The sequence below is a fragment of the Perca flavescens genome, chromosome 8, assembly GCF_004354835.1.
Source record: "Perca flavescens isolate YP-PL-M2 chromosome 8, PFLA_1.0, whole genome shotgun sequence".
Lineage (NCBI taxonomy): Eukaryota > Metazoa > Chordata > Actinopteri > Perciformes > Percidae > Perca > Perca flavescens.
The window spans coordinates 16,795,559-16,815,621 of record NC_041338.1 but is presented as its reverse complement, the minus strand read 5'-3'; the positions used below and the strand labels follow the sequence as shown (position 1 = coordinate 16,815,621).

At 41.2% G+C, this 20,063-nt stretch overlaps 1 protein-coding gene across 2 annotated transcripts in view; it reads left to right on the top strand.

Moving 5' to 3' along the window:
- Positions 1-20,063, top strand: part of mon2 (MON2 homolog, regulator of endosome-to-Golgi trafficking) — a 41,439-nt gene that overhangs the window by 11,973 nt on the left and 9,403 nt on the right. Inside the window, exons 4-25 of one of the 2 annotated variants that reach the window (XM_028584420.1) lie at positions 1,355-1,486; positions 2,459-2,588; positions 2,920-3,017; positions 3,913-4,038; positions 4,368-4,562; positions 4,971-5,095; positions 7,656-7,795; positions 8,069-8,222; positions 8,766-8,956; positions 9,387-9,468; positions 9,833-10,014; positions 10,762-10,874; positions 11,726-11,830; positions 12,247-12,327; positions 12,467-12,540; positions 13,013-13,103; positions 13,288-13,389; positions 13,895-13,897; positions 15,774-15,884; positions 18,046-18,221; positions 18,417-18,579; positions 19,187-19,480. In XM_028584420.1, coding sequence (XP_028440221.1) covers positions 1,355-1,486; positions 2,459-2,588; positions 2,920-3,017; positions 3,913-4,038; positions 4,368-4,562; positions 4,971-5,095; positions 7,656-7,795; positions 8,069-8,222; positions 8,766-8,956; positions 9,387-9,468; positions 9,833-10,014; positions 10,762-10,874; positions 11,726-11,830; positions 12,247-12,327; positions 12,467-12,540; positions 13,013-13,103; positions 13,288-13,389; positions 13,895-13,897; positions 15,774-15,884; positions 18,046-18,221; positions 18,417-18,579; positions 19,187-19,480 — 2,868 coding nt within the window. The remainder of the gene's footprint in view (positions 1-1,354; positions 1,487-2,458; positions 2,589-2,919; positions 3,018-3,912; positions 4,039-4,367; positions 4,563-4,970; positions 5,096-7,655; positions 7,796-8,068; positions 8,223-8,765; positions 8,957-9,386; positions 9,469-9,832; positions 10,015-10,761; positions 10,875-11,725; positions 11,831-12,246; positions 12,328-12,466; positions 12,541-13,012; positions 13,104-13,287; positions 13,390-13,894; positions 13,898-15,773; positions 15,885-18,045; positions 18,222-18,416; positions 18,580-19,186; positions 19,481-20,063) is intronic. The other variant, XM_028584421.1, reaches the window with a different exon arrangement.

Genomic DNA, 20,063 nt, shown 5'->3' with positions numbered 1-20,063 from the left:
TGGAGGCAACCTTGTTAGTTTGTCTTGTAGAGAGAACGTGGTGATAGTTAATGTCATTTTGTGTCCTTGGGGAAGGAGATGGATCTGTTTAAATGTCTTTAAAGAAAATGTTGTAATAGGAAAGGGCAGACACTCAATTGGTACACTTACGTAGGCATCTGGTGGTGTCCAATACCCTAGGAGCAACACTGTCAGCATTTCCAAATCTGGGCATTAACCTCTGTAAATGAAAACACTGTTAATGATAATTGTATGCTCCTGGACCACATCTACATAGTAAAATGTGTCAGCTAACAAGGTTGTTGTTGTTGTTGTTGTTGTTGTTAGATGATTCCATGACACTCAATAACAAAGTCAACATTGAGGCACGTAGGGCTGGGTATCAAATTCAATACTTTTTAGGCACCGACTGAATTGCCTCTTGAGTATCAAAAATGCCTCATCATTCAATACCAAATTTCAATACCTAAGGCGTAAATCTCATCAGCGTCAGTGAGCCAATGAGCGTGCAGCATGCTTCTACCAAGATCTCATAATGTTTGTGATTAGATGACCCATTGTAGAGACAGGCAGGGAAAACACTACGTTACACACTGAGACAGGGCTCAGTAGGAGCTGAAAAAAAATATATTATGTAATAATGTAATAATAATAATAATTGTGCCATAATGTTGAACTTTCTTTTTGTTAAAGTTGATTTTATAAAATTGGTATCAAAAAAGAATCGTTCAGGAACCGGTATCGGTATCAAAACATTTTCATCGATAACTGTTCCAGCCTCTCAAATGTGAAGATTTGCAATTTTGTGATATTTTATAGATTACATGATACATTTCTGAATCTAAAAAAAAAAAAAAAAAAAAAAAACAATAGTTTAATTGTAGAGCAAAAACTTTATATACAAATTGGAAATTAAATGTTTCTTGTTTTCAATATTCTTTTTCATTTTCATTTTTTGAAGTAACCATACCTCCTGTGACTCTAGCTCAGAGGGGTTGCGTGAGGACTAGTTGTATTTTGCAAAGCTTGACCCACGAAAGGACATGCAGTGTCACTTTCTGTGAGCATCAAGTGACATGATATTAACTGGCAGCTAGCTTTGGTGTTATTAAACTCTGTTGTTGTGACCCCTAGGCAGGCAGCACCAGCTGGTCCCACAAGTGTGTGTTTTTGTGCGTGTCTTTGATTTAGGGTTATGTGACCTCAGGCTGAATCTAGCAGCTCTGATACTGTGTCCTGAGTTGAACTAAACGTGCTTGAGTGTGCACACTGGTGGATGATCAGTAATATGATAAGATTTTAAAAAGATCAATATAAAGTTATGTAATATGTTTGTTTTTTGTGTACATGACAGGCCGCAGCGGGGAACATCATCAACATGTTGTGGCAGCTGATGGAAAACGGTTTGGAGGAACTGAAACTTCTACAGACGGTCCTGGTCCTGCTCACCACCAACACAGTGGTACACGATGAAGTACTTTCCAAGGTACACAAACAACCCACTCCTATATCACACAAACGTTTGTTTGTATATACAGTATGTCCTACTCCCGTGCATCTCCGTGTTGACCCTGCAGGTATCCGTTTAACCTAGCCTGACAAGCCAGACCCACATCAAGATGTCGGGTCTGGGAACTCACCATTGGCAGGGCTCAATCCGAGGGCCGGAATAAACGGTTGTCTTTCAAATTCCCTCTGCACTCATAGCCAATCAGAGCAACGCTAGTTGATGGATTAAACCTTTGCCATATCCAATCAGCAAAACTCCGAACACATCTTCCTTTTTTAAGAATGACTTCAGTGCTTGACTCCAAGTCTTCCAGAGTCGCGGCTAAAGCCGATTCGAAAGACCGCTGTTTGCCAGCAGCAGCAGCAGCAGCAGCCATCTTCTTTGTTTTCAAAGAGGGAATTCACGTGGAACCGTCGCAACTCTGCTGTCCTTATGTTAAGCCCGCCCACCGACTCTATACACGATGTGATTGGCCTGACCAGAATTAGGTTTTTCCAGCTCGCAAGCCAACGGAGGGTTGCTAGACTGACCCTGGCTGCAAATTACATTTGCTGCCGCTACGTTGCGTCTAGATTTCTCAGTGAGTTGTCTTTCATCTATCATTAAACTGTGGCTATGTTTTATTATACCCATACGTACATACCGTATGTTTGGGGTATCCTTATTCTAGTTTGTGCACCATCAAAACACAGTGCCAAATTGTATGGACTCTTTCTGTTCACACAGTTTTTCTTAAAATTCACAGGACAACATATTGAAAGGTAGAACTCTTAAGACTCATCAACTGTATTAAGTTACCAGATCAATCATTGTAACCTGTGCCGAGAACACAGAACATGATTTTTATTTTACCCCTTCCGAAGACGGACCACAAAGGCAGTAGTAATTAATTTAGGTTGATTATAGATATATGCTGAATAATACGTTTTATTTCTTGTCCCTGCCCAGGCCATTGTGCTGTGTTTCCGTCTTCACTTCACCAAGGACAACATCACCAACAACACAGCGGCCGCAACCGTCAGGCAGGTCGTCACTGTGGTCTTTGAGAGGATGGTGGCAGAGGATGAGCGTTTCAAAGGTCAGAGGGTGCTCGTTCCTATTTAATGGAAATGGGGCGTCTGATGGAAGTAGGAAATGTGATGTCTGATCTGAAATGAAGCACATTTAAGCATCGGTTCATGAGGCATTGTGCCCTGACGAAGAGATGTCTATGTAGAGAGTACTGGGTAGTATACAGGTTATAGGATTCATGGGAAGTTAATCCCTCATTGATTTTACTGTTGATTATTCGGTGACATCCCCTACTCTGAACTCATAGTTGGTTTACTTATTTTACTGTTGTACTGCCAATGAGTTGCTTAAATGCCTAAAATATATAAATTGTATCCCCCACCCCCACCCCCTCCCAGGCATTGTAGAGCAGCCACCTTCTGTCCAAGGAAACACCAACAGGCGGTCTGTTAGTACGCTCAGGCCCAGTGCTAAAGATGCATACATGCTGTTCCAGGTATGTCCACCAGGGGGCAGCAGCCTTCTACACTGTGTAATGTCTCATGCTGAAAACTTTGGATCAACTTGGTTTTGGAACGTGCTCATCTCATCATTTGTGGACTAGAGCAGGGTTCTTCAACGTTTTTTAGCTGAAAGAGAGACGGAGCAGGGACCCCTACTATTAATATGTAAAAAATGAAGTTGCATACTGTGCCTACAATAAAGTGTAGGGCAGCCTAAAGCCTTTATACAGTCCTTTTTTAGTGCATAGAATACTAAGCTATTAAAATAATTGTCAGCATGATTTTATAATATAATCTTTCAATGTTAAACATACATGTGGCACAGTGAATCCTTAGGACATAGTGTATCTGTGGATCTTAGTGACTACCTTACCCATAGGCCAGTAAGCCTGTCATCAATGGGGATTTATATTTGCGAATAATATGTTGGATTTGTGTTAAGACATTTACATTGTTGAAGAAACTTTCAAATATTAACAATAATTTGGAGGTCCCCCTGCAGTGACTCTGAGGACCCCCTGGGGGGTTCCCGGACCCCCCCTGTTGAAGATCTCTGGACTAGAGACAAGAAATCAATGCCGTCCACTCAGCTTGAAATTACTGATACTACTAACCTCATAACCTTCCATTTTAAAGTTGAGAATAAATTGGTTGTAATTGCTTTCATCTTTGCAATGACATGAAACATGGCAGAAGAGGTGATTTCAAAGATTCCGTTTCTCAGTAATAACAAGTCAAGTTCCTTGTTATTCCTCACCCACGCTGCACTTTTGTGTGATCATGCTTATACTTCCAGGAGAGCTTAGTGACGGAACTGTTTCAACCACAGTGATCTGTGTAAGACATAACACTCCATTGTGTAAAATGCTGTTGTGCAACTCCTTGCAGGACTTGTGTCAGCTTGTGAACGCTGATGCCCCCTACTGGCTGGTGGGGATGACCGAGATGACCCGGACATTTGGCCTGGAGCTGCTGGAGTCTGTTCTTAATGATTTTCCCGGGGTATTCCTACAGGTACATGCAATTTACAGATAGCACAGATGTAATTTAAGAATGATGACCATAACTAGTCTTCCTCTTAATTCTCTGTGTGATTTAGGTTTTCTCAGCGATTTCGGTTATTTTGTCCACCTCGTGTATGATATTACATTAACATCAGAGATTATGCTTCTCACTGCAGTGAAACGCATGCTCTTTAACTGTAGTGCGTCTTGGTGCTACTACACTTGATGATGATCTGATCCCAACGTCTCTCTCTCTCTCTCTCTCTCTCTCTCTCTCTCTCTCTCTCTCTCTCTCTCTCTCTCTCTCTCTCTCTCTCTCTCTCTGTGTTTCCTACCCAGCACCAAGAGTTCAGCTTCTTGCTGAAGGAACGGGTGTGTCCCCTTGTCATCAAGCTCTTTTCCCCCAACATTAAGTTCCGGCAGGGCAGCAGCAGCGCGGCCTCGCCAGCACCTGTGGAGAAACCTTACTTCCCCATCTGCATGAGGCTGCTGCGCGTGGTCTCAGTCCTCATCAAGCACTTCTACAGCTTACTGGTAAGGGAGCAGTCTGCCGTGATGGTCGACTGACCAGAGCCGTTGCCTGATGGCTGCTTCACGAGCAAAGGATTTTCTTCAGCACTGAGCTGATACGCTTAATTGATCTGGTCTGATTAGCATTGGATTAGCGTAGTAGTAGTTTTGTCTTAGTTCTGCTCCTGACGATTTAATGAGCTTAGCTGCATCTAAGTAATTAAGCCAGCTGTTTTTTATTTAGTGATATTCGATCAATCCTTGAAATGGAAATGTATCTTTTCCCCTCTGTCAAGGAGCACGTTAAGCCACAGACTGGCTGAATCAAAGCCCAAAAGGATTCAGGGATTTTGCCAGAGACCAGCTTCCAGTTACAGGACAAAGTTGGCCAAACGTCTGTCCCAATCACATTGGTGTGCGTTTGTTTTACAGGTGACTGAGTGTGAGATCTTCTTGTCGCTGCTGGTGAAGTTTCTGGATGGGGAGAAGCCACAGTGGCTGAGAGCGGTGGCTGTGGAGTCAGTCCATAGGCTATGTGTGCAGCCACATTTATTACGGTAAGCAATATTAAGGTCTACAAAACCAACCGCACATTTTAATTTAATTAATGAGTCTCATTAGTTTTCCTGCTTTTTTAAATGTCAAATAAATCCAAAGGGGGGGGCGCGAGTAGGCTACAGGATGGGAGAAGAAAAAAAAAAAAAAAATTCAGAAATTAAATTTCCCCCATGTTGAAATGCAAGTGGTTGGACTATAACACACAAACAAATCATCCTCCTGGCGACTTTTACTGGTGTTATTGGAGACTTGTGGTGTTTGGAGACTCGAAAGCACGTATCACTCTCTACTGTGCTCAACGAGCAGCGGGTGCTGCCGTGAGCCCCTCCCCCGTCCAAAAGCACTCACAGGCGGTCAGTCTCTCAGTAGCCTCGCACAGCAGTCGGACCAGAGAGGAGACACACACCGCTCCTCATATAAACTCAGATTTTGCTGCTTGCAGACAGAGTGGACGCCTTCACACAAAAACTTGACCTCTGGCATGGCCGCATCAGTCGAGGGAACTGCGACATGTTCCCCAGCCTTGCAGACTTCATCACTGATTCACGTCACACGACTTCTCCTCTCGATTTCAATCAGCGTCTGAGCACCTGTCAGCAATGAGAAAACAGCCACTGACCAAGCGGGAGTGAGAACGGGTCATATTAATTTCCTTGTTTCTGTTATGAAGATGATTGTGTGTGTGTGACTCGAACATCTCACATTTACCAACAAAACGTACAGCGAAAGGCCGCGCAAAACATTTCAGACTGTCCTGCCAACGTGTATACATTTTAACATCAATGTACGCTGTAACGATTTTTCATTATATAGTCACTGAAGCAGCGGGCGGGGCTGCTGCTCCATTTCCCCCGCGACGCGCACACACACACACACACACACACACACACACACACACACACACACACACACAATAAGTCCAATAAGTACTTTATCAAACTGTATGAATGTGTGTGTGGCCAGGATAGGACATTAACTAACAAAGTAAAGATCAACAAGCCACTGACAGTGACAGATATGTTCATATCTGATTCATTCAATAAATTATTATTTTTTGTCTTAAATCCACCAGCCATTTTCCTATTATACCAACATTTGCAGCATGCAGAGCCCTTTTGGTAAGGTTCCTCGGAAATCTCAGCCCAGAGTAATTAATTAATAGTACTAATTATTATTCTCCCCAAAACAAGTTTACTTTTATTTTTCAAGAACTATAAAATAAAATTGCAACTTTTTCTGCAACTTCATTGCAACACACATACAAAAGACACCACAACTTTTATCGCAATTTTTAACAAAAGCTCCCGTGAAATCATTTTGGGCCGCAACAATCTCAAAAAAAAGGCAGTGAAATCCTGGAGGGACTTTTTTGATGTGTTATGATGCGCATTCACCAGTGTTTTTCGTGGACATTGCGCCGTCATCACGTGCTGTAGTAGGGGGGCCCGCCTTGATAGGGGCCCGGTGTTGGCTAGTTATGCCACTGACCTCCTGCCCTCTTTCGTCATTCTGGGCAGCATTGATGCAGGAATACTCTCAACTCTGTAATGTCACCTTGAAGATTCTCCTCCCTTTCGCATCGGCATATTTGTGTGAGGCAGGATTCTCAGAAATGACCACTCAAAACGAAATACCGCAATCATGCACAAATCGAGGATGATTTGAGGCTATGTTTATCAGACATTTCGCCAAGAAATTGGAGGAGGGGGGGGGCCCAACTGCAATGAACCAGCTTTGGGGGGGGCCCAACTTGCAAAAGGTTGAGAACCCCTGGTTTAGGTTGTCTGAATGATTTTTAACCATGCTGTCAGCATGATTCTAGGAATAGCAATGTTGGTCAGTCACTCGCTAAGTTGAGGACTTCAGTCCCGCTACAAGAAATCATTCATACCACAGGCAATTAAAAACGTTTTAGCACTTCATCACGGAGTGTTAGGTAAGATTCATATACATCACAATACTGCACTATAGTGCAACTTGCACAAACACAGGTTTTACTTACATATTTATAAATACTATTTAAGTAGGTTGTACATTTTATTCGCCACTTGTACACTCTTTCCTTTGTATTTTTAAAATGTTATTATTGTTCTTGTATTCTATCCTATTTATTATGTCTTTTATATTCTGTATGTGTGCTGTGTGTCTTATATTTTGCAGCTGTAGCACTGAACTTTCCCACTTTGGGATCAATAAAGTCTATCTAATCTAATTTGTATGTTAGCATGCTAACAGCGACTATGTATTTTTTTTGGTGTTTTAAGCCCCCAACATCTCCTTCCAGGCAGCGCTGCCTGGAAGGAAATGTTGGGGGCTTAAAACCACTATGTACAGCTGAGGCTGACAATGCACAGCTGGACCTGATCGATGTTGGGCTAAACATGACCGCAAACATATTCCGATGAAAGTCTGACAACGTTGAGCTGAGTCTGATGTCCTAAAGTTGTGTTTTTCACAACATAGTTCTGCACCATGTCAGCACTCAAATGGCCAGTTTCTTGCTGTTTTCTTTCTCGCTGACCTCTCATCACAACATTCTGTCTTCTTTTCCTTTTTCAGTTCATTCTGCCAGTCATACGACATGAAGCAGCACTCTACTAAGGTATTCAGAGACATCGTCAACGCCCTAGGCTCCTTCATCCAATCCCTCTTCATCGTCCCTAATGCAGGCAACCCCGCTGTTGTTGGTGCACCTGCTGGTCAGTTCAAAGATTTTTATTAGTAACCGAATTGTCATTTTGAGCTCTATAAGACGGTGGTACAGTAATCACTGTATTACCAATACTTTTTATTCAACCATTACTATTCCTGGAGCCATGGGAAAGTCGATGAATTTTCAAGTTCATGTGTTCACGAAGTTCTGTAGATGTCAAGGAATTTGTTCAAATGCACCTGAAAGGTATTTATTGAGATGCATTTAACCCCCCTCCCCCCCCCCCTCCCCTTAATACTCTGACACTCTTTCTGTCCAGGTGGCTCAGGTTCAGGGGCTCAGGGTGCAGCACAGGGCGGCCCAGGGACAGGAGGGGTCAGCGGCATCCTGACCTCCCAGGCTGCGTTTGAATACCGTGGTACCTGGATCCCCCTTATGACTGTTAGTGTCCAGGGCAGCGCCAAGGCCACCTAGTAAGAACTGTTACTACACACTTACTGTAAATAGTTCTCCTTTCTGAATCCCTTTTTATCCATTTTCTTTAATGCATACACAAATTTCATTACACACAGATATATATATATATATATATATATATATATATATATATATATATATATATATATATATATATATATATATATATATATATATATATATATATCTATCGCTCTATCATTCATCTATCTCATTCATTTGGTGTTTCACAGGAAAGCGAGAGAATTACATTAAAGGCCTTCCTTCCTTCACAAAGAAGTTTTGTCTAAATTGCCCTTTCCTTAGTATGAAGGAGAGTTAGGCACACACCTTTTTTTGATGCTTTTATTGTCTTAAACCCAGAGTGCTCATTAATAAGAAGGGAGTCTGGACACAACCGATGCAATGCAGTAATTTCTCTCTCTCTCTCTCTCTCTCTCTCTCTCTCTCTCTCTCTCTCTCTCTCTCTCTCTCTCTCTCTCTCTCTCCACGCTTTAATCTCAATCTCATATTCTCTGTTTTATTTTTTCATCCTCTAGTCTAGAGATGCTGGACAAGGTGGAGCCCCCATCCATCCCAGAGGGCTATGCCATGTCTGTGGCCTTCAGTGCCCTACTGGACCTGGTGCGGGGCATCACCTCAATGATCGAAAGAGAATTGGCCGTGGAGGAGGAAGCAGCTGCTGAGTTCAGGGAGACTCATCCTGAACAGGGGTGGCAGCCACAACCTGGTGAGAATGGACAAGGAGGACGTATTGAGTGTATTGAGGATGACAAGCATGTTCTGATGTTGTAGATAAATATATTAGATATAAAACAATCAAATATAAATTTATAAATATAAAGAAATACATTCACAGCTTGAAGAGGTGCAACAAACAGAAAATCATAAGGGGGAAATACCAGACACCTGTACACAAATGTTTACCGTCTTCTCAACTTATGTGTTACTGCCTCATTGCCAAACCCATGAGGATTCTGGGTGATAGCACTTCTATGGCCCCTGGCGGCCAGTGTTGTGCCTGGATGTCTTGCAATTCTTAATACAAATAAGATAATAAAAAAAAAAAGGAGGAATGTTTTTGTTTCTTTTCCCAAGTGATATTGACCAAAGTGAAATAATTTCTGAATTAACTCTGATGCTTTGTGGTTTTGTCTCAGGAGCCCATCTGGTGTGGGAGGAGATGGTCAGTGCCTGCTGGTGTGGTCTACTGGCTGCTCTGTCTCTGCTGCTAGACGCCAGGTAAATGGACTCTCAACCTTTTTGACAAACTGCTCCTTTTGCAGTCAGCAGTCATATTGGATGTCCGCATTTGGGAAGCAAGCAGGAGAAAATTGAATTGCCCCATAGAAAATCCCTCAATTATACTGCATACTGATCTATTAATTTGTGTGCACAGTTGAAAACGAGCCGTTTTTAATGTGATCAAATGTATTTCCTGTTGTAGTTTTTGAAATTGTCAATAGCTGACAGGAGGTTAACTTGGACCTCGACTGATTTCCAGCAATGCAGTTCAGTTATTTGCCACAGACTACACTCTACACATTTTTTTTTTTTTTTTTTTTTTTTTTTTTTTGTTATCCTCCCTCTTGTCCTGTCACTTTAGCACTGATGAGACAGCCACAGAGAACATCTTGAAGGCAGAGCTGACCATGGCCTCGCTGTGTGGTCGTCTGGGCCTGGTGACGCCCCGTGACGCCTTCATCACAGCCATCTGCAAGGCCTCTCTGCCGCCGCACTATGCCCTGACTGTTCTGAGCAGCAATGCTGCCAACCTCTCCGGCAAAGGTACTGCTTCTCACGTGCCAGAATGCCACTTAAAACTACATAGACAACACAGTATAAGCAGTACCTGAGGTGATCTGTTACCAATTTTTATTTGTACAAGATGTTGCCCAAATTTGTTATTGCCTGTACGTGTGTGTGTGTGTGTGTGTGTGTGTGTGTATACACACACACAAACGCACACAAACACACACACGAATAGTACAGCAAACTATTGGGGCTTGAGTTTGGTATGTTTGTTTGTTTTCCTGCTTTAACGTTTGCATCACAAAATCCAATACGTAACACACACAGCTAAGTCCCTCTTTCCTACCCTGAGGATGGCCTCTGGTCATGTGTGTTTGTTAAACTAATGAGAACTTCTCATCTCCCGTATGGTTAGATGTGCATGTTGCTAAACAGAGCTTAACATGTAAGATGTTGGCACTCTGCCTGTCCCTATTGCCCTACTCTTATTGCATTAATCCATGACTTTTCACTGTGGCTTCTAATTAGGAGCACAGAGAAGAATGTGTCTGGGGAATGTAGTCGTACACACACAGCTGCTCTCAAACCAACCACTCAGACATTCGTTATTTGCATATTAGCTCGTGGAGATAAAGCCGGCAAATTGGCTCTCAACCCGCGATGGATGTTTGCCTTGGAGTTAATTAAGAAAGCTTTTCTTGCATGTCGTAAGCTTGTTACAAAATTGGTTTGTGTGTATTACTGACTCTCAGACCGTGTGTGTGTGTGGGTGTGTGTGCGCAGCCTACTCGATCCAGGGCCATAGTGTGCAGATTATCAGCCCCTCAAGTGAATCTCATCAGCAGGTGGTGGCTGTGGGGCAGCCACTCGCCTCCCAGCCCCAGGGCACCGTGGTGGTAAGGACACACACACACACACACACAATTATGAAGAGGCTATGGTTACACTTGACATTTTAATTTAATTCATGTAGCCGTTTTCCAATAACTAAGCTTACAGACATTTTATAATCAAGACAAATTATTATTTGTATTCATTTTTCAGAAATGATTTAACAGCTGCATAAAGAAAGCACAACTGTTGTTGTTGTTGTTGTTGTTGTTTGGGAGGATAAATACCCTGAATACTCTGAAATAGAGCTGTAGGCCTGATCTCCAAAGTCCAAAGCAAGACATAGCACAGTTTAGTGCAACCACAGTCCAAAAAATGGGTCAAGACAAAAAACACATTTCCACTCAGATAAAGATAAAAATGCCTTGCAAAGCAATTTGTCTACCAGATGGTATTAAAATACATTCTTTGCACAACGCCCAATTTATAACACATCCCCCGTTTTAAAAAAACAAGAAAAAAAACAAGGCACCATTCAGGTAAGGAACAACTGTTATGAACATAGACAGGTCAGGCGAGTCTGTGCATCTAAATTTCCCTTTAGGGCACTAACATTTCAAAATATATGGGCAGTAACCTTGACCCTAACCTGGAATCGTTATTCTGTAATTAGGCATCTCACCATAGTAATAACAATCTTTTTTTCTGGTTTAGCTCTTACTGTGTGTTACTGTGTGTTACCAACTACTAATATCTTATCATTTTAGTTAGACATGAAATTTGAGTTTTTCATAGTACTTCACTCATTGTGACTTTGCTCCTGAGAAGTGGATTGTATATGTGTAGTGTATTAACCAAATGCCTGGTGATGTGTGTTTATAATGTACTATAATAGAACTGTCTGTCCCTGTGTCAGCTAACTGCCAAGAACATCCAGTGCATGCGAACCCTGTTGAACCTGGCCCACTGCCACGGGGCCGTGCTGGGCACCTCCTGGCAGCTGGTACTGGCTACACTGCAGGTACTACTACCACCTGGTACCACACATTTACATGTTAACACACACACACACACACACACACACACACACACACACACACACACACACACACACACACACACACACACACACACACACACACACTCACACACTCTCTCTCTTCTAATTAGACAAGTCATAATAGGCAGTCCACATTCTCACTCACTCTCTCACACAAATAAATAATTTGTAGAACTTACATAAACGACAAAAGCTGATTTTAGAATTTAAATTTAACCATTCTTAAATCATTTACATTTCTTCTTATTTCGGGTGAAACTGAAACATTTGCACTATCTACCAGTATGTCGGTGTACATTTTATGACCTTGTCAGTTGATGTAGAAGTAGTTGCTCCTCTTTTCAACTGTCCTTCAGCTTTTTGCTTTTCTCCCCCAGCACTTAGTGTGGATCCTGGGGCTGAAGCCGGGGGTGGGTGGTGCCCTGAAGCCTGGCCGAGCTGTAGAGGGACCCAGTACAGTGAGTTTTTTTTTTTTTTTTTTTTTTTTTTTAAGGAACTAAAGCATGGAACTGAGCATGCATTGTGCTGCATATTTTTCCATCTCATCGTTGAAGGCGATGAGCTAACTGGCTGTGGTTGTGTCCTTAACCTAAACAGGTGCTGACCACAGCGGTGATGACAGACCTTCCCATCATCGCTAACATCCTGTCCAGACTATTTGAGAGCTCCCAGTAAGGCCCAGTCCTTCATCTGTGAAAATGAACACCCATTAGAGAAACTCCAATTACTTATCCCTATGTTCTTAAATAGTCCAGTAGATGTTTTTTTTCAGAAATATACTCACTGGTAAAGGTCAATGAGGCTACATGTTGTGCTCATAACTAATGATAAACATTATTAGCTTTTTTGTCTGCAAATTCAGTAAACCTTTCTTGTTTGCGTAAGGAGTTTTAGACATAATGATAAAATCTCAAGCTTGAATCTCTCTACTCTAATAATACCAAATATTTGTTCATCTTCATAAATAATTATTGGATTGACCTGAAAAATAACATATATGCTCTCTATATACTGTATGTATGTGTGTATGTGTGTTCCTGTTATAAAAATCTAAATTCCTAACATTTGAAACTATTCATGCTATGCTAATGTAATTATAATATGCACATATAATATGCAATATGTGTTTTTTATGTGATCTAGGTACCTGGATGATGTCTCGCTGCATCACCTAATCAATGCTCTCTGTTCCCTCTCCCTGGAAGCCATGGAAATGGCTTATGGAAACAACAAGGTAAAGATTTTCTGTATTTTAGTATTTGGAAACTTTGTTCACTGATGTTTTAGATATGTCATTATTTGGCTTTGGTTAAAATGTCAAATTATAGGCTAAGAGTAACACACATTTGATCAGCAAGGTCAGGGTCCAAGGTGTCCAGTATTTATGTATAGTTTCTATTTTCTTGTCTTGGTTTCAGGAGCCATCTTTGTTTGCTGTGGCCAAGCTATTGGAGACTGGCCTTGTCAACATGGATCGTATAGAGATCCTGTGGAGACCCCTAACCGGACACTTATTGGAGGTAACACCTATTTACAGATACATCCCACAAGATGCAGTGTCACTGTCACCACGTTTCATTTAAATTCTGTGAAAGATGAAAGATACAGTTTTATAAATGTGGTATCATTTTGTTAACCAAGGTCACCCAGTAATATCCCTGCAGCCGCTTAAGTAGTGTATTTATTTTAGTGGTTACACTTTGATCAGACTTTATTTCACCTGGTACAATAAGCGTACAAGGAATTTGACCCGTTAAGAATTTCTCTCTAGCTCCAGTTTGTCTAAATTTGGTAACAGTAATTGTCACTTTTTCCAATGCTGATGATGCCATTGAAGATTTGGAACTAAACTCTATAATAATAATAATGAAAGCTAGAACCTAAAAGAATGTCAAAATTGCCCCCTTCGACCCTTTTGGTTACCCAGTACCAAGGCTCTAATAATGAAATTTTTTCCATGGAGTCTGGACCACACGTGTGCTGTGGTTTAGTCATGAAGGAAAAAAATTGTTGAATGAGCTAAAGAAGGTTTGAAAGTTCACAATTAGTACACAGTTACAGTTTTTGATAAAAGCAGAGTGAGGGACTTTAATGCCCAATAGGTTGTAGTGTATGCAATATTCTCATCTTGCCTCTTCGTCATTACATATTGGTTAAACTTTCAAAGCTGTAGTATGTTCAGCTGATTTTATTAACATGCATTTTCAACATTTATTTTTTTATTTAGATTGTTGTTATAGCACTATTATTAGCAGAATTCCCCCCACATTTAAGCATACCTTATATGGGACCTGACTACAGTTTTTGTTTATGGCTCAGAAATTTAATTTGCTTTCCCTGATGATACAAAATGAACAGAAATACATGAAAATTGCCTCGCATATGCTGCTTTTTTTAATTGAAAGACAACAGTGCGTACACACATGCAGTAGAGCCCTGGCACATATAGAAGATACTAACACAGGGTTTCCGTGGGATCTTAAAAAGTCTAAAATTTCAAAATTAACTTAACTACTTACTTAAATAATTTCAAACTGGTCTTAATTATTCTACGTCCATGCATGCTACTTCTAATGCTCTTTTTTAAAATCTGTGATAGTTTTTTCTTTCGCTAGTCCAAATATAATTTTGCCGTATTACGGCTACAAATGAGACCAACAGATTTTATTCTTCAGCTATGGGGAAGTGCACGTTTAGCGATACTTGGCTTGAAAAAACTGAATTTAGGGCTTAGTTGATGTTATGATAAAGGTCTTAAATTTCATTCATAATGGTCTTGAAAAGGTCTTAAATTTGACTTGGTAAAACTCTGTAATAGATATGTGTTTACAGCACTTCGGATCAACTACATTGTTGAATTTACTTGTTTAGTTTGTACTATACTCTCTGTAGTTATTGGTACCCATCTCGTCATATCTGTAAGAGGATTCTCCTTTTTTATATGTATGTAAAGATGTGTGTTTAGAGGTTTTCGTCACAATTTCTTTGTCTATCTCCCCTCTCTTTTTGCACTCCTGTCTGTTTTGCAGAAGGTAAGCTCAGATTCCCTCCTCTATAATCATTGGCTTTTCGAATCTCCTTTCTTTTTTCCGATCTGTTCTCCCTCCCTCTGTCTGGCACCAACATGTTGGAGTTGAGAGGTCGTTGTGTCCACACGGTGCATTTGCTCCGCTACCAGTGTTTGACCTTCCATTCTCGTGCGCGGTTTGCAATGTGAAGCTCTTATTTGTCACAGAAGCAGAATCTATAGCTGCACCTGCAAAGAATACTTCATGCTTAGATAAAATGCTGCTTATCTTTCTTTGCGGACTTGTTCAAATTGAGTGCTTTTATATTTTAAAGAAAATGTGACAATGGCATCGCTGTCTTTATTTACTGATGTACATTATGATAAAATCGTGATGCATTCATGATCATACAGGGCTTCAGAAGCCAAATTATTAAATAGATACACATGGACCATCTGAGTTCTGAAGGGGTACAACTAATAGTATCTGCTCAGCAGTCTCTCTTTATGCCTCTGAGCAAAACAAAGTTTTCTCCTCTTAGAATTCTTAAGTCTCACGGCATAAAAGTAAACAATTGTTTGACAAACCTCCCTATAGACCAAAGATGATTAATTTGGAGCAGAAGACAGGTTTTGTATCACACTAGTGTACTTTTCTCTGCTGAACCCAGCCGTTTCATGTGTATCTATTCTAGCTTTCGTGAGTCTGTTGCAGCATTTCCTGTGATCACAGGGGATTCCAGTCTTTATCACACAGACTGTGGTTAATTTCACTCACTTGTTTCCCACCCACCCACTGAACACTGCTGGGAAACACTGTTCTCAACAGCCTCTGCGTCGGGTCTGTCGTCGTGCACATGTTTCTGCATTTGTGTGTCTATGTGATTTGTCCTGCAGGTCTGCCAACACCCAAACTCCAGGATGAGAGAGTGGGGGGCTGAGGCATTGACGGCGCTTATCAAGGCTGGCCTGGCCTACAAACACGACCCTCCACTCGCCCAAAATCAGGTAGATAACTCCACTCCAAAACAATGTGGAGCACAAACTAACACAAACATTTTCTCTGTCACCTCTTTGCTATTCTCTGTCATATGAACATTGTTAGGGAGTATTTTATTAGATGTATGTATTGTTTGTCTTCTCTGCGTTTCACCCTTAATATTGTTTGTTTGTAATGCTGGCATTTGAGAACTCTCCTCCACTGTTGCATGTCATGATAGATAAGAGTGTGTGCCAAATGGCTAAAATGTGGAAAACAGAAATGTCAGTCACTTTCTCTTGTCACTCACAAACACGGAGTCTGTGACCTTCACCTTAGTGAGACAGATAAAAGAAATGGCACATACCGTATGTGAAAGAGGGCAGGAGAACTGCATGGAGGTTAATAGAAACAGCACTGAGCCATACAAATGACGGCTGTCCTATAGAAATGCAAAATACACTTCTCCAAGGCCTTTCTTGCTGTGTGGGCAAACTTTTACAATTGCATGTTGTGTTAAAGTTATGTATTCATCCAGCCATCTTTTCAAATATAAAATATAAAAAAGGAAAAATGAGAAACATTTGAGTTGGACTCACTGCCTAAAACACACTGGAAGAGTTCTACAGTAGCAGTGGAAATAAAAATTGGTAGTTAAACTAGCCATTTACAAATTGAATGTAATGCAAAGCACCCAAATGGATTTAGCAAACATGTAAAGCCCTTTTCTGAGTTTCCAAACTGCATCCCTCAGATATGTTAATTCATGCATAGTTTTTTTTTCTTCAGGAAAAAAGACCAAAATGTCCCTAATGGCTACTATATATTAAAAGACAAAGTCTGCTACACTTTTACATTTTAACAACCATAACCGCATCTGCATTCATTACGTTTCCCCACTCATTTATTCAAGCATTTCCTTTACTTTGTGCTTCTATGTGTGTATATATATGTATATATGTAATCCATGCTACTCAAGAGAATTGGGGTTATGCAAGTAAGTCATTGTGTTAGAACAAATAAAGAAAAAGACAGTTCTGATGAGTCACATTTAACAACTTCAGAAGCACAAAACTATCTGCCCTGACTTGGAAATTGGCAAACTCTAAAATTGCTTAAGGTATTGTTCAGTGTAATGTTGAGTATTACAATACATTTCAAGGGGCAAAAAAAGGTAATCTGTATTTACAACACGTATTGTATAACCTTAACCCTTTACAGTCAAATGTCTTAAGCTGTCTTTCATTAAACTGTTTACACCTGCCAATATGTCTCCCCTGAATGTAATACATTTTTTTAATAAAGATGACCTTTTAGATGTGTGCACCACATTCGCAACAACTGTTCTAAATGTTGAAAGTGTATGTATGTACTACGTAGAGATGCACCGATTACAACTTTTTAGGCCAGCCGATACTGATTTTAGCCGATTCCGATTTAATTTTTTCTAACCGCTTTTCAGCACACGCAAATATTTACTTTCTATATTTTTTTAATAGAACATTTGCACAGAACATAGAAAATTTTTTTGAACAGATAATGTATCACTATAAAATAGAACTATATAAATTACTCCTGGTGTGGGAAATTCACACACATCTAAAGTGCAATGTTGAAACCATTTCCATTTCCACCCCCCAAAAGAAAATGTGTTTTTGGTGTCGTCCCTCCACGCCCTACTTTTTCCTTGTAGGTGTTGCATATTGCAAACTTGTTATCTTCTGCACACACGCTGAAGAATTCCCAAACCGCTGACAAGTTGCAGGTTAATTCACGAGGTTCCCTACATGTGCGAGAATAGCGCGGACACACACGCGCTTCACACCGCGAGCGGGTACGCGCGACACACGCCGGAAAAGTTGAGAGAAAGGAAAAAGATGGTACTGTCGTGTGTGTGTCCTTGAGAACTGTAACTCTTATAACTTATGTTGACAGTTAATTGTAGCATTGACCGGCATGAAATCGGCATATGTCAGACTGACCTGCCGGTCGCCGGTCATGGCCAAGCACGTGAAAACTGGCCAATTCCGGTCACCGGCCGGTCTATCGGTGCATCACTAGTACTATGCAGTTTTGTAATAGCAGCATTTACAAGATACAAATTTAGTCTTTGCAGATAATCGTCTATCAGACACTTAACAAATCAGTTACTATCTCCCTCTTTTTTCTTTTTTTTTTATTATCCCCAAGCGACTGCAGCTGCTGTTGCTCAACCCCTTGAAGGAGTTGTCCAATGTGCTGCATGCAGACATCCGGCAGAAACAGCTGGAGAGTGTCCTGCAGATCCTACAGAGCCAGGGAGACAGCCTGGGGCCCGGCTGGCCCCTCGTCTTGGGTGTTATAGGAGCCATCCGCAATGATCAAGGGTAAGGGCGCAAGGGAGGAGAGAAGATGGACAAAGCAAACAGGGCTTTAACTATGCTGAAATAGTTGTTTTATGCTCAATGCAAATATTTTATTTGTGGGAGTCATCCTAAATGTCTGTTGCTGCGATTAAACTGCCAGTAATTCAGGAAACTGAACTCCATAGCGTGCCTGCCACGTGTCCTGTTTCCCTTCAGCGAGTCACTGATCCGAACAGCCTTCCAGTGCCTGCAGTTGGTGGTGACGGACTTCCTGCCCACCATGCCTTGCACGTGCCTCCAGATCGTAGTGGATGTAGCCGGCAGCTTCGGCCTGCAGAACCAGGAGCTCAACATCAGCCTCACCTCCATTGGCCTACTGGTGAGATAACTCCTTGTGCTCATAAGCGTTATGCTCGACACACATTCCTGCAATTGGTTCATTCTCTACCTTCGCGCTATGTACTGCAAAGTTGCGCAGAAAAACATTTGATCAACTGGTCTACTGGGCTTTGAGAGGCCACCGGTCAATTCCCAGGTGTGAATGTGTGAATCTATGATGTTGAAGCAGGGCTACGCTAACATAGAATATGGTTGTATAAATGGAAAGAAAACAGGCAATGGCTGCCTTAATTATTATTGCTTTGTATTATTGAAATATGAGTAACCGGTTGGACATGTTTCTTTTCCAATAGTTTTAAAGCTAAAACATAGTACGTGTAATATGATTAGACATTACAATATCACATCATTCCTTGTTTTGCATTATTTAATCAAATTTACCATCACTTAAGCACTCCTCTGACCTTTCATAGATACTTTGTACGGTGTTCAGGACATGAAAAACCCGATATTGATCTGTGGTTTGCAGGGTTATTTTTCTTGGACTGTGGCAGGTCCTGCAAGGTTACTTTATGGTAATAGGATAGCTAAACTGCCAGAAGCATTTTACCAACCTTCCTACCCCCACTTCCCCATTTTACCCACAGTGGAACATTTCAGACTACTTCTTCCAAAGGGGCGAAGCCATCACACAGGAGTTGGAGAGGGAGGAGGAAGCTCTGCAGAAGCAGGCCCAGGAGAAAGGAGAGACCCTGAACAGGCCATTCCACCCTGCCCCTCCCTTTGATTGCCTGTGGCTGTGCCTGTATGCCAAGCTGGGCGAGCTGTGTGTCGACCCACGGCCTGCTGTGCGTAAAAGCGCCGGGCAAACGTTGTTCTCCACCATCGCTGCCCACGGGACCCTGCTACAGCAGCCAACATGGCATGTTGTGGTCTGGAAGGTAACACGCAAGAATTTGTAATTATCATTGGATTTAGTCACACTGGAGAAGCTGTCATCCATGTTGTTTGTTTGGACTGTTAGAAAAAAGGGGTTGAAATTAACTTACCTTCCCTTAGATTTATACTCTGCATTCGTTCAGAGCTGCAAAGATTAATCGATTAAGTGTCAACTCTTAAATTAATCGCCAACTATTTTGATAATCAATTAGTCGGTTTGAGTAATTTTTTTTTAAGACAAAAGTAAAAATTCTCTGATCCCAGCCTCTTAAATGTGAATATTTTCTAGTTTCTTCTCTCCTCTGTGACAGTAAACTGAATATCTTTGAGTTGTGGACAAAACAAGACATTTGAGGACGTCATCTTGGGCTTTTGGGAAACACTGATCCACAATTTTCACAATTTTCTGACATTTTATAGATCAAACAACTAATCAAATAATCGAGAAAATAATCAACAGATTAATCGACCGTAAAAATAATCGTTAGTTGCAGCCCTACATTCGTTATCTTATTTTAATTGATTATAGACTCTTAATATGCTGTCTTTGGAGCGGTCTTTCTGCTATTTGAGCTATCTTGATGT